At 37.4% G+C, this 13,915-nt stretch overlaps 1 protein-coding gene across 1 annotated transcript in view; it reads left to right on the forward strand.

Annotated features, from left to right (window-relative positions):
• The first annotated feature begins 241 nt into the window (after positions 1 to 241).
• Positions 242 to 13,915, forward strand: part of LOC139444463 (mucin-1-like) — a 145,487-nt gene continuing 131,813 nt past the window's right edge. Inside the window, exons 1-5 of the mRNA XM_071225427.1 lie at positions 242 to 372; positions 1,086 to 1,145; positions 3,728 to 3,787; positions 6,370 to 6,429; positions 9,012 to 9,071. Of these exons, the coding sequence (XP_071081528.1) occupies positions 242 to 372; positions 1,086 to 1,145; positions 3,728 to 3,787; positions 6,370 to 6,429; positions 9,012 to 9,071 (371 nt within the window). The remainder of the gene's footprint in view (positions 373 to 1,085; positions 1,146 to 3,727; positions 3,788 to 6,369; positions 6,430 to 9,011; positions 9,072 to 13,915) is intronic.

A 13,915-nucleotide genomic window follows, 5' to 3' on the forward strand; every position in this document is an offset into this window, starting at 1 on the left:
TTATAGGAAGTGAAAGAGTCAGAGTGTGCAAAGAATTCTACCTGACTTACTCTAGGCATATCGGAAAGGCGAGTTTCCTATTTCCATGAGAAGAAATACAACCATGCTACTGACGTACTTTTAAGGGGGGGGAGACATGAGAGGGACAACATGCACGCATCACATAAACTCATTTCCAAGGATAGAGTCACATTACTGTAGATCAAAGACACAAACAGAGCATCTGGATCAAAATTTAACCATGGCAGCCACGTATTTAAGACTGTATTGTGAGAGGTGTGATGCTGATGGACAAGAGCACATGTATCGAAATATTTTCAATTCGGACCTTAACATCGAATTTCACAAACCAAAGAAAGGTCGCTGCGACAGGTGTGAAGAATATATAGAATGAAAGAAAAACATGACTGTATTTGATGAGGAACTTCGGGAAGAATATCTGTCTCATTTCCAATCGAAGATGGCAACGCAGGAGGAAAGGAACAGGGACAGGCAGGACAAGACAAAAGCTGTTATATGTTTTGATTTGGAAAAGGTGTTGAGTTGTCCACAAATTTTCAAGTTTCTTTTATCGACTAAAGCTTAGCTTTTACAACCTTCACAAGGGCATTGTGCTGTATGGAACGAAATCCAAGCAGGAAGAGGTGCCAATGAAATTGCCAGTGCACTGATTTTAATCCTTCAGAAAGTAGTAGAAAAACACAATCCAGATGACATCATACTTTGGTCAGACTCATGCGTGGCACAAAACCGGAATTCAGGAATTCATTTGCTGTAAAGGATTTCATGATGAAAGAGCAAATTTCTATCATCGAGCAGAAGTTTTGTGAACCTGCCCACTCCAGTATACAAGAGTGTGACAACATTCACAGCCAGATTGAACGAGAACTGAGAAAGTCTGATGTTCTTAGTCCTCTTGGAATTATGCGATATATGAAAAGGGCCAAACGCGAGATGATCACTTTCATAGATATATTGAAGGATCAATAAAACTTAATTTTACGATAGTGCCAAGGTCAAAAACTTGGTATACCACAAAAAGGATCCATACTCAATTGAGTTGAAGGACTCATTTGCTGATGCAGACCTGACCAGGGTATCAGTTCGTCCACGGGAGAACTTCCGGCGGATGTCATCACCCCCGCGTAGGCCAACTGTTATTTGAATGGCCTAAAGCCGTTATCTCATCAAAGAAACCTGAACTGTCACAAGAAAAATCAAAGGACATCGAGGCCATGTTAAAATTAATGACTCCTACAGACCAAAAGTTCACGAGTGGACTAATCGACTTCTTAGACTTCTTAGTTATGTGCAACTTGATGGTCTATTGTGAAATGTTATGGGAATAATCTAAAGTTATAAAACTGATATTGTGCCCAGACCTGGACACTAAACTTTCAGTTAATAGTCTATTGTCCTTAAAATTGTTTCATGAACTGATGATCAGAAAGGTGTTTGGACTTAATATTACTTGTAGATTGATTGTTTTGCTCTGGGGCAGTTACAAGGTGTCAGTTACTACCAGGAAAGTGAAATTTATTTAGTTATGGTTGTGTTGTTTAAGACTAAGTGATCTTTCTGTATTGATGATATGAGGAATTCATGTTTTGAAATTGTTCCTGGAACTGTTGAAGTGTTCATTTATGATGCTCTTACGAGTTTGTTTTGCTACGAGAATTATGTTGCTATGGACAAAATATATTTCTGCAACATCATACACATTCCGTGACAGGCACACTCAAGGGCTGCAAAGAGTTTTAGGTTGCTATCATATCTGTCCTTAAAATTAGGACAAAGCAAAGTGTCAGTTACAACCAGGATCGTGAACTTCGTTTTCTTTTGGTTGTTGAATGTTGATAAACGTTTCTTTTTAAATAAAATGTTACATGATATTGGTTGCTTTTGTTTTCAACGAAAAACTACAGTCAATTTCCACATATTTCTTCGCTTTTTGTACCAGACTGTCCTAACTCATAATGATTTAAACGCATAAAATAGAGTCACATTGAGATGAAACATTATGATTATGAAAATTTCACTTATTTCTTGACTGAAATTGTCCCATGTCAAAACAAAAATCGGCTCTTTCTGATATTTTATTAGTTATCACTGAAAATTAAACATATTATAAGTTACTTTTTAAAACCAGACAATAGTTCTTTTTATAATCAATAGCAAAATATAAGTAATAAACTAGATATCGATATGACAATGTTCAAATGGCAATATCTCGAAACTGAGTTTTGAGGACTTAGGACACTCTGGTTTTCAGGTGACGCCTTAATCACAAACACTGATGACGATGTTGAGATGGAGCCAAGTAATTGACTTTGATTCCCCTAAGGAGGCAACAGTTTCATTTACCACTGATGTTGATCTTCTGATTTAACTGCATTCCAAAGTCTCAATGATTCAAGTGAAACAGAAGAATCAATTTCTGATTCTGCATCAGATGAGCAAATACACCCCTGATACTGATGATGCAGATTTTGAGATTCCACATCCACCTGTTGAAACTTAAGTGATTTTGTAGGTCCACCAAATGCCACTCTGGGATATAGTGGAAAGGTCGGTAGAGAAGAAGTCGAACCCGTGGAAAAAAAAAGGAGAGGCAACAGAAGTTTTTCTATGCATATTACGTGTTTATAGGAAGTGAAAGAGTCAGAGTGTGCAAAGAATTCTACCTGACTTACTCTAGGCATATCGGAAAGGCGAGTTTCCTATTTCCATGAGAAGAAATACAACCATGCTACTGACGTACTTTTAAGGGGGGGAGACATGAGAGGGACAACATGCACGCATCACATAAACTCATTTCCAAGGATAGAGTCACATTACTGTAGATCAAAGACACAAAAAGAGCATCTGGATCAAAATTTAACCATGGCAGCCACATATTTAAGACTGTATTGTGAGAGGTGTGATGCTGATGGACAAGAGCACATGTATCGAAATATTTTCAATTCGGACCTTAACATCGAATTTCACAAACCAAAGAAAGGTCGCTGCGACAGGTGTGAAGAATATATAGAATGAAAGAAAAACATGACTGTATTTGATGAGGAACTTCGGGAAGAATATCTGTCTCATTTCCAATCGAAGATGGCAACGCAGGAGGAAAGGAACAGGGACAGGCAGGACAAGACAAAAGCTGTTGTATGTTTTGATTTGGAAAAGGTGTTGAGTTGTCCACAAATTTTCAAGTTTCTTTTATCGACTAAAGCTTAGCTTTTACAACCTTCACAAGGGCATTGTGCTGTATGGAACGAAATCCAAGCAGGAAGAGGTGCCAATGAAATTGCCAGTGCACTGATTTTAATCCTTCAGAAAGTAGTAGAAAAACACAATCCAGATGACATCATACTTTGGTCAGACTCATGCGTGGCACAAAACCGGAATTCAGGAATTCATTTGCTGTAAAGGATTTCATGATGAAAGAGCAAATTTCTATCATCGAGCAGAAGTTTTGTGAACCTGCCCACTCCAGTATACAAGAGTGTGACAACATTCACAGCCAGATTGAACGAGAACTGAGAAAGTCTGATGTTCTTAGTCCTCTTGGAATTATGCGATATATGAAAAGGGCCAAACGCGAGATGATCACTTTCATAGATATATTGAAGGATCAATAAAACTTAATTTTACGATAGTGCCAAGGTCAAAAACTTGGTATACCACAAAAAGGATCCATACTCAATTGAGTTGAAGGACTCATTTGCTGATGCAGTCCTGACCAGGGCATCAGTTCGTCCACGGGAGAACTTCCGGCGGATGTCATCACCCCCGCGTAGGCCAACTGTTATTTGAATGGCCTAAAGCCGTTATCTCATCAAAGAAACCTGAACTGTCACAAGAAAAATCAAAGGACATCGAGGCCATGTTAAAATTAATGACTCCTACAGACCAAAAGTTCACGAGTGGACTAATCGACTTCTTAGACTTCTTAGTTATGTGCAACTTGATGGTCTATTGTGAAATGTTATGGGAATAATCTAAAGTTATAAAACTGATATTGTGCCCAGACCTGGACACTAAACTTTCAGTTAATAGTCTATTGTCCTTAAAATTGTTTCATGAACTGATGATCAGAAAGGTGTTTGGACTTAATATTACTTGTAGATTGATTGTTTTGCTCTGGGGCAGTTACAAGGTGTCAGTTACTACCAGGAAAGTGAAATTTATTTAGTTATGGTTGTATTGTTTAAGACTAAGTGATCTTTCTGTATTGATGATATGAGGAATTCATGTTTTGAAATTGTTCCTGGAACTGTTGAAGTGTTCATTTATGATGCTCTTACGAGTTTGTTTTGCTACGAGAATTATGTTGCTATGGACAAAATATATTTCTGCAACATCATACACATTCCGTGACAGGCACACTCAAGGGCTGCAAAGAGTTTTAGGTTGCTATCATATCTGTCCTTAAAATTAGGACAAAGCAAAGTGTCAGTTACAACCAGGATCGTGAACTTCGTTTTCTTTTGGTTGTTGAATGTTGATAAACGTTTCTTTTTAAATAAAATGTTACATGATATTGGTTGCTTTTGTTTTCAACGAAAAACTACAGTCAATTTCCACATATTTCTTCGCTTTTTGTACCAGACTGTCCTAACTCATAATGATTTAAACGCATAAAATAGAGTCACATTGAGATGAAACATTATGATTATGAAAATTTCACTTATTTCTTGACTGAAATTGTCCCATGTCAAAACAAAAATCGGCTCTTTCTGATATTTTATTAGTTATCACTGAAAATTAAACATATTATAAGTTACTTTTTAAAACCAGACAATAGTTCTTTTTATAATCAATAGCAAAATATAAGTAATAAACTAGATATCGATATGACAATGTTCAAATGGCAATATCTCGAAACTGAGTTTTGAGGACTTAGGACACTCTGGTTTTCAGGTGACGCCTTAATCACAAACACTGATGACGATGTTGAGATGGAGCCAAGTAATTGACTTTGATTCCCCTAAGGAGGCAACAGTTTCATTTACCACTGATGTTGATCTTCTGATTTAACTGCATTCCAAAGTCTCAATGATTCAAGTGAAACAGAAGAATCAATTTCTGATTCTGCATCAGATGAGCAAATACACCCCTGATACTGATGATGCAGATTTTGAGATTCCACATCCACCTGTTGAAACTTAAGTGATTTTGTAGGTCCACCAAATGCCACTCTGGGATATAGTGGAAAGGTCGGTAGAGAAGAAGTCGAACCCGTGGGAAAAAAAAGGAGAGGCAACAGAAGTTTTTCTATGCATATTACGTGTTTATAGGAAGTGAAAGAGTCAGAGTGTGCAAAGAATTCTACCTGACTTACTCTAGGCATATCGGAAAGGCGAGTTTCCTATTTCCATGAGAAGAAATACAACCATGCTACTGACGTACCTTTAAGGGGGGGAGACATGAGAGGGACAACATGCACGCATCACATAAAGTCATTTCCAAGGATAGAGTCACATTACTGTAGATCAAAGACACAAAAAGAGCATCTGGATCAAAATTTAACCATGGCAGCCACATATTTAAGACTGTATTGTGAGAGGTGTGATGCTGATGGACAAGAGCACATGTATCGAAATATTTTCAATTCGGACCTTAACATCGAATTTCACAAACCAAAGAAAGGTCGCTGCGACAGGTGTGAAGAATATATAGAATGAAAGAAAAACATGACTGTATTTGATGAGGAACTTCGGGAAGAATATCTGTCTCATTTCCAATCGAAGATGGCAACGCAGGAGGAAAGGAACAGGGACAGGCAGGACAAGACAAAAGCTGTTATATGTTTTGATTTGGAAAAGGTGTTGAGTTGTCCACAAATTTTCAAGTTTCTTTTATCGACTAAAGCTTAGCTTTTACAACCTTCACAAGGGCATTGTGCTGTATGGAACGAAATCCAAGCAGGAAGAGGTGCCAATGAAATTGCCAGTGCACTGATTTTAATCCTTCAGAAAGTAGTAGAAAAACACAATCCAGATGACATCATACTTTGGTCAGACTCATGCGTGGCACAAAACCGGAATTCAGGAATTCATTTGCTGTAAAGGATTTCATGATGAAAGAGCAAATTTCTATCATCGAGCAGAAGTTTTGTGAACCTGCCCACTCCAGTATACAAGAGTGTGACAACATTCACAGCCAGATTGAACGAGAACTGAGAAAGTCTGATGTTCTTAGTCCTCTTGGAATTATGCGATATATGAAAAGGGCCAAACGCGAGATGATCACTTTCATAGATATATTGAAGGATCAATAAAACTTAATTTTACGATAGTGCCAAGGTCAAAAACTTGGTATACCACAAAAAGGATCCATACTCAATTGAGTTGAAGGACTCATTTGCTGATGCAGACCTGACCAGGGTATCAGTTCGTCCACGGGAGAACTTCCGGCGGATGTCATCACCCCCGCGTAGGCCAACTGTTATTTGAATGGCCTAAAGCCGTTATCTCATCAAAGAAACCTGAACTGTCACAAGAAAAATCAAAGGACATCGAGGCCATGTTAAAATTAATGACTCCTACAGACCAAAAGTTCACGAGTGGACTAATCGACTTCTTAGACTTCTTAGTTATGTGCAACTTGATGGTCTATTGTGAAATGTTATGGGAATAATCTTAAGTTATAAAACTGATATTGTGCCCAGACCTGGACACTAAACTTTCAGTTAATAGTCTATTGTCCTTAAAATTGTTTCATGAACTGATGATCAGAAAGGTGTTTGGACTTAATATTACTTGTAGATTGATTGTTTTGCTCTGGGGCAGTTACAAAGTGTCAGTTACTACCAGGAAAGTGAAATTTATTTAGTTATGGTTGTATTGTTTAAGACTAAGTGATCTTTCTGTATTGATGATATGAGGAATTCATGTTTTGAAATTGTTCCTGGAACTGTTGAAGTGTTCATTTATGATGCTCTTACGAGTTTGTTTTGCTACGAGAATTATGTTGCTATGGACAAAATATATTTCTGCAACATCATACACATTCCGTGACAGGCACACTCAAGGGCTGCAAAGAGTTTTAGGTTGCTATCATATCTGTCCTTAAAATTAGGACAAAGCAAAGTGTCAGTTACAACCAGGATCGTGAACTTCGTTTTCTTTTGGTTGTTGAATGTTGATAAACGTTTCTTTTTAAATAAAATGTTACATGATATTGGTTGCTTTTGTTTTCAACGAAAAACTACAGTCAATTTCCACATATTTCTTCGCTTTTTGTACCAGACTGTCCTAACTCATAATGATTTAAACGCATAAAATAGAGTCACATTGAGATGAAACATTATGATTATGAAAATTTCACTTATTTCTTGACTGAAATTGTCCCATGTCAAAACAAAAATCGGCTCTTTCTGATATTTTATTAGTTATCACTGAAAATTAAACATATTATAAGTTACTTTTTAAAACCAGACAATAGTTCTTTTTATAATCAATAGCAAAATATAAGTAATAAACTAGATATCGATATGACAATGTTCAAATGGCAATATCTCGAAACTGAGTTTTGAGGACTTAGGACACTCTGGTTTTCAGGTGACGCCTTAATCACAAACACTGATGACGATGTTGAGATGGAGCCAAGTAATTGACTTTGATTCCCCTAAGGAGGCAACAGTTTCATTTACCACTGATGTTGATCTTCTGATTTAACTGCATTCCAAAGTCTCAATGATTCAAGTGAAACAGAAGAATCAATTTCTGATTCTGCATCAGATGAGCAAATACACCCCTGATACTGATGATGCAGATTTTGAGATTCCACATCCACCTGTTGAAACTTAAGTGATTTTGTAGGTCCACCAAATGCCACTCTGGGATATAGTGGAAAGGTCGGTAGTGAAGAAGTCGAACCCGTGGGGAAAAAAAGGAGAGGCAACAGAAGTTTTTCTATGCATATTACGTGTTTATAGGAAGTGAAAGAGTCAGAGTGTGCAAAGAATTCTACCTGACTTACTCTAGGCATATCGGAAAGGCGAGTTTCCTATTTCCATGAGAAGAAATACAACCATGCTACTGACGTACTTTTAAGGGGGGGAGACATGAGAGGGACAACATGCACGCATCACATAAACTCATTTCCAAGGATAGAGTCACATTACTGTAGATCAAAGACACAAAAAGAGCATCTGGATCAAAATTTAACCATGGCAGCCACATATTTAAGACTGTATTGTGAGAGGTGTGATGCTGATGGACAAGAGCACATGTATCGAAATATTTTCAATTCGGACCTTAACATCGAATTTCACAAACCAAAGAAAGGTCGCTGCGACAGGTGTGAAGAATATATAGAATGAAAGAAAAACATGACTGTATTTGATGAGGAACTTCGGGAAGAATATCTGTCTCATTTCCAATCGAAGATGGCAACGCAGGAGGAAAGGAACAGGGACAGGCAGGACAAGACAAAAGCTGTTATATGTTTTGATTTGGAAAAGGTGTTGAGTTGTCCACAAATTTTCAAGTTTCTTTTATCGACTAAAGCTTAGCTTTTACAACCTTCACAAGGGCATTGTGCTGTATGGAACGAAATCCAAGCAGGAAGAGGTGCCAATGAAATTGCCAGTGCACTGATTTTAATCCTTCAGAAAGTAGTAGAAAAACACAATCCAGATGACATCATACTTTGGTCAGACTCATGCGTGGCACAAAACCGGAATTCAGGAATTCATTTGCTGTAAAGGATTTCATGATGAAAGAGCAAATTTCTATCATCGAGCAGAAGTTTTGTGAACCTGCCCACTCCAGTATACAAGAGTGTGACAACATTCACAGCCAGATTGAACGAGAACTGAGAAAGTCTGATGTTCTTAGTCCTCTTGGAATTATGCGATATATGAAAAGGGCCAAACGCGAGATGATCACTTTCATAGATATATTGAAGGATCAATAAAACTTAATTTTACGATAGTGCCAAGGTCAAAAACTTGGTATACCACAAAAAGGATCCATACTCAATTGAGTTGAAGGACTCATTTGCTGATGCAGTCCTGACCAGGGCATCAGTTCGTCCACGGGAGAACTTCCGGCGGATGTCATCACCCCCGCGTAGGCCAACTGTTATTTGAATGGCCTAAAGCCGTTATCTCATCAAAGAAACCTGAACTGTCACAAGAAAAATCAAAGGACATCGAGGCCATGTTAAAATTAATGACTCCTACAGACCAAAAGTTCACGAGTGGACTAATCGACTTCTTAGACTTCTTAGTTATGTGCAACTTGATGGTCTATTGTGAAATGTTATGGGAATAATCTAAAGTTATAAAACTGATATTGTGCCCAGACCTGGACACTAAACTTTCAGTTAATAGTCTATTGTCCTTAAAATTGTTTCATGAACTGATGATCAGAAAGGTGTTTGGACTTAATATTACTTGTAGATTGATTGTTTTGCTCTGGGGCAGTTACAAGGTGTCAGTTACTACCAGGAAAGTGAAATTTATTTAGTTATGGTTGTATTGTTTAAGACTAAGTGATCTTTCTGTATTGATGATATGAGGAATTCATGTTTTGAAATTGTTCCTGGAACTGTTGAAGTGTTCATTTATGATGCTCTTACGAGTTTGTTTTGCTACGAGAATTATGTTGCTATGGACAAAATATATTTCTGCAACATCATACACATTCCGTGACAGGCACACTCAAGGGCTGCAAAGAGTTTTAGGTTGCTATCATATCTGTCCTTAAAATTAGGACAAAGCAAAGTGTCAGTTACAACCAGGATCGTGAACTTCGTTTTCTTTTGGTTGTTGAATGTTGATAAACGTTTCTTTTTAAATAAAATGTTACATGATATTGGTTGCTTTTGTTTTCAACGAAAAACTACAGTCAATTTCCACATATTTCTTCGCTTTTTGTACCAGACTGTCCTAACTCATAATGATTTAAACGCATAAAATAGAGTCACATTGAGATGAAACATTATGATTATGAAAATTTCACTTATTTCTTGACTGAAATTGTCCCATGTCAAAACAAAAATCGGCTCTTTCTGATATTTTATTAGTTATCACTGAAAATTAAACATATTATAAGTTACTTTTTAAAACCAGACAATAGTTCTTTTTATAATCAATAGCAAAATATAAGTAATAAACTAGATATCGATATGACAATGTTCAAATGGCAATATCTCGAAACTGAGTTTTGAGGACTTAGGACACTCTGGTTTTCAGGTGACGCCTTAATCACAAACACTGATGACGATGTTGAGATGGAGCCAAGTAATTGACTTTGATTCCCCTAAGGAGGCAACAGTTTCATTTACCACTGATGTTGATCTTCTGATTTAACTGCATTCCAAAGTCTCAATGATTCAAGTGAAACAGAAGAATCAATTTCTGATTCTGCATCAGATGAGCAAATACACCCCTGATACTGATGATGCAGATTTTGAGATTCCACATCCACCTGTTGAAACTTAAGTGATTTTGTAGGTCCACCAAATGCCACTCTGGGATATAGTGGAAAGGTCGGTAGTGAAGAAGTCGAACCCGTGGGAAAAAAAAGGAGAGGCAACAGAAGTTTTTCTATGCATATTACGTGTTTATAGGAAGTGAAAGAGTCAGAGTGTGCAAAGAATTCTACCTGACTTACTCTAGGCATATCGGAAAGGCGAGTTTCCTATTTCCATGAGAAGAAATACAACCATGCTACTGACGTACTTTTAAGGGGGGGAGACATGAGAGGGACAACATGCACGCATCACATAAACTCATTTCCAAGGATAGAGTCACATTACTGTAGATCAAAGACACAAAAAGAGCATCTGGATCAAAATTTAACCATGGCAGCCACATATTTAAGACTGTATTGTGAGAGGTGTGATGCTGATGGACAAGAGCACATGTATCGAAATATTTTCAATTCGGACCTTAACATCGAATTTCACAAACCCAAAAAAGGTCGCTGCGACAGGTGTGAAGAATATATAGAATGAAAGAAAAACATGACTGTATTTGATGAGGAACTTCGGGAAGAATATCTGTCTCATTTCCAATCGAAGATGGCAACGCAGGAGGAAAGGAACAGGGACAGGCAGGACAAGACAAAAGCTGTTATATGTTTTGATTTGGAAAAGGTGTTGAGTTGTCCACAAATTTTCAAGTTTCTTTTATCGACTAAAGCTTAGCTTTTACAACCTTCACAAGGGCATTGTGCTGTATGGAACGAAATCCAAGCAGGAAGAGGTGCCAATGAAATTGCCAGTGCACTGATTTTAATCCTTCAGAAAGTAGTAGAAAAACACAATCCAGATGACATCATACTTTGGTCAGACTCATGCGTGGCACAAAACCGGAATTCAGGAATTCATTTGCTGTAAAGGATTTCATGATGAAAGAGCAAATTTCTATCATCGAGCAGAAGTTTTGTGAACCTGCCCACTCCAGTATACAAGAGTGTGACAACATTCACAGCCAGATTTGAACGAGAACTGAGAAAGTCTGATGTTCTTAGTCCTCTTGGAATTATGCGATATATGAAAAGGGCCAAACGCGAGATGATCACTTTCATAGATATATTGAAGGATCAATAAAACTTAATTTTACGATAGTGCCAAGGTCAAAAACTTGGTATACCACAAAAAGGATCCATACTCAATTGAGTTGAAGGACTCATTTGCTGATGCAGTCCTGACCAGGGTATCTGTTCGTCCACGGGAGAACTTCCGGCGGATGTCATCACCCCCGCGTAGGCCAACTGTTATTTGAATGGCCTAAAGCCGTTATCTCATCAAAGAAACCTGAACTGTCACAAGAAAAATCAAAGGACATCGAGGCCATGTTAAAATTAATGACTCCTACAGACCAAAAGTTCACGAGTGGACTAATCGACTTCTTAGACTTCTTAGTTATGTGCAACTTGATGGTCTATTGTGAAATGTTATGGGAATAATCTTAAGTTATAAAACTGATATTGTGCCCAGACCTGGACACTAAACTTTCAGTTAATAGTCTATTGTCCTTAAAATTGTTTCATGAACTGATGATCAGAAAGGTGTTTGGACTTAATATTACTTGTAGATTGATTGTTTTGCTCTGGGGCAGTTACAAGGTGTCAGTTACTACCAGGAAAGTGAAATTTATTTAGTTATGGTTGTGTTGTTTAAGACTAAGTGATCTTTCTGTATTGATGATATGAGGAATTCATGTTTTGAAATTGTTCCTGGAACTGTTGAAGTGTTCATTTATGATGCTCTTACGAGTTTGTTTTGCTACGAGAATTATGTTGCTATGGACAAAATATATTTCTGCAACATCATACACATTCCGTGACAGGCACACTCAAGGGCTGCAAAGAGTTTTAGGTTGCTATCATATCTGTCCTTAAAATTAGGACAAAGCAAAGTGTCAGTTACAACCAGGATCGTGAACTTCGTTTTCTTTTGGTTGTTGAATGTTGATAAACGTTTCTTTTTAAATAAAATGTTACATGATATTGGTTGCTTTTGTTTTCAACGAAAAACTACAGTCAATTTCCACATATTTCTTCGCTTTTTGTACCAGACTGTCCTAACTCATAATGATTTAAACGCATAAAATAGAGTCACATTGAGATGAAACATTATGATTATGAAAATTTCACTTATTTCTTGACTGAAATTGTCCTATGTCAAAACAAAAATCGGCTCTTTCTGATATTTTATTAGTTATCACTGAAAATTAAACATATTATAAGTTACTTTTTAAAACCAGACAATAGTTCTTTTTATAATCAATAGCAAAATATAAGTAATAAACTAGATATCGATATGACAATGTTCAAATGGCAATATCTCGAAACTGAGTTTTGAGGACTTAGGACACTCTGGTTTTCAGGTGACGCCTTAATCACAAACACTGATGACGATGTTGAGATGGAGCCAAGTAATTGACTTTGATTCCCCTAAGGAGGCAACAGTTTCATTTACCACTGATGTTGATCTTCTGATTTAACTGCATTCCAAAGTCTCAATGATTCAAGTGAAACAGAAGAATCAATTTCTGATTCTGCATCAGATGAGCAAATACACCCCTGATACTGATGATGCAGATTTTGAGATTCCACATCCACCTGTTGAAACTTAAGTGATTTTGTAGGTCCACCAAATGCCACTCTGGGATATAGTGGAAAGGTCGGTAGAGAAGAAGTCGAACCCGTGGGAAAAAAAAGGAGAGGCAACAGAAGTTTTTCTATGCATATTACGTGTTTATAGGAAGTGAAAGAGTCAGAGTGTGCAAAGAATTCTACCTGACTTACTCTAGGCATATCGGAAAGGCGAGTTTCCTATTTCCATGAGAAGAAATACAACCATGCTACTGACGTACCTTTAAGGGGGGGAGACATGAGAGGGACAACATGCACGCATCACATAAACTCATTTCCAAGGATAGAGTCACATTACTGTAGATCAAAGACACAAAAAGAGCATCTGGATCAAAATTTAACCATGGCAGCCACATATTTAAGACTGTATTGTGAGAGGTGTGATGCTGATGGACAAGAGCACATGTATCGAAATATTTTCAATTCGGACCTTAACATCGAATTTCACAAACCCAAAAAAGGTCGCTGCGACAGGTGTGAAGAATATATAGAATGAAAGAAAAACATGACTGTATTTGATGAGGAACTTCGGGAAGAATATCTGTCTCATTTCCAATCGAAGATGGCAACGCAGGAGGAAAGGAACAGGGACAGGCAGGACAAGACAAAAGCTGTTATATGTTTTGATTTGGAAAAGGTGTTGAGTTGTCCACAAATTTTCAAGTTTCTTTTATCGACTAAAGCTTAGCTTTTACAACCTTCACAAGGGCATTGTGCTGTATGGAACGAAATCCAAGCAGGAAGAGGTGCCAATGAAATTGCCAGTGCACTGATTTTAATCCTTCAGAAAGTAGTAGAAAAACACA

This window comes from Haliotis cracherodii, unplaced genomic scaffold, assembly GCF_022045235.1.
Source record: "Haliotis cracherodii isolate W230 unplaced genomic scaffold, xgHalCrac1.p SCAF_51, whole genome shotgun sequence".
Lineage (NCBI taxonomy): Eukaryota > Metazoa > Mollusca > Gastropoda > Lepetellida > Haliotidae > Haliotis > Haliotis cracherodii.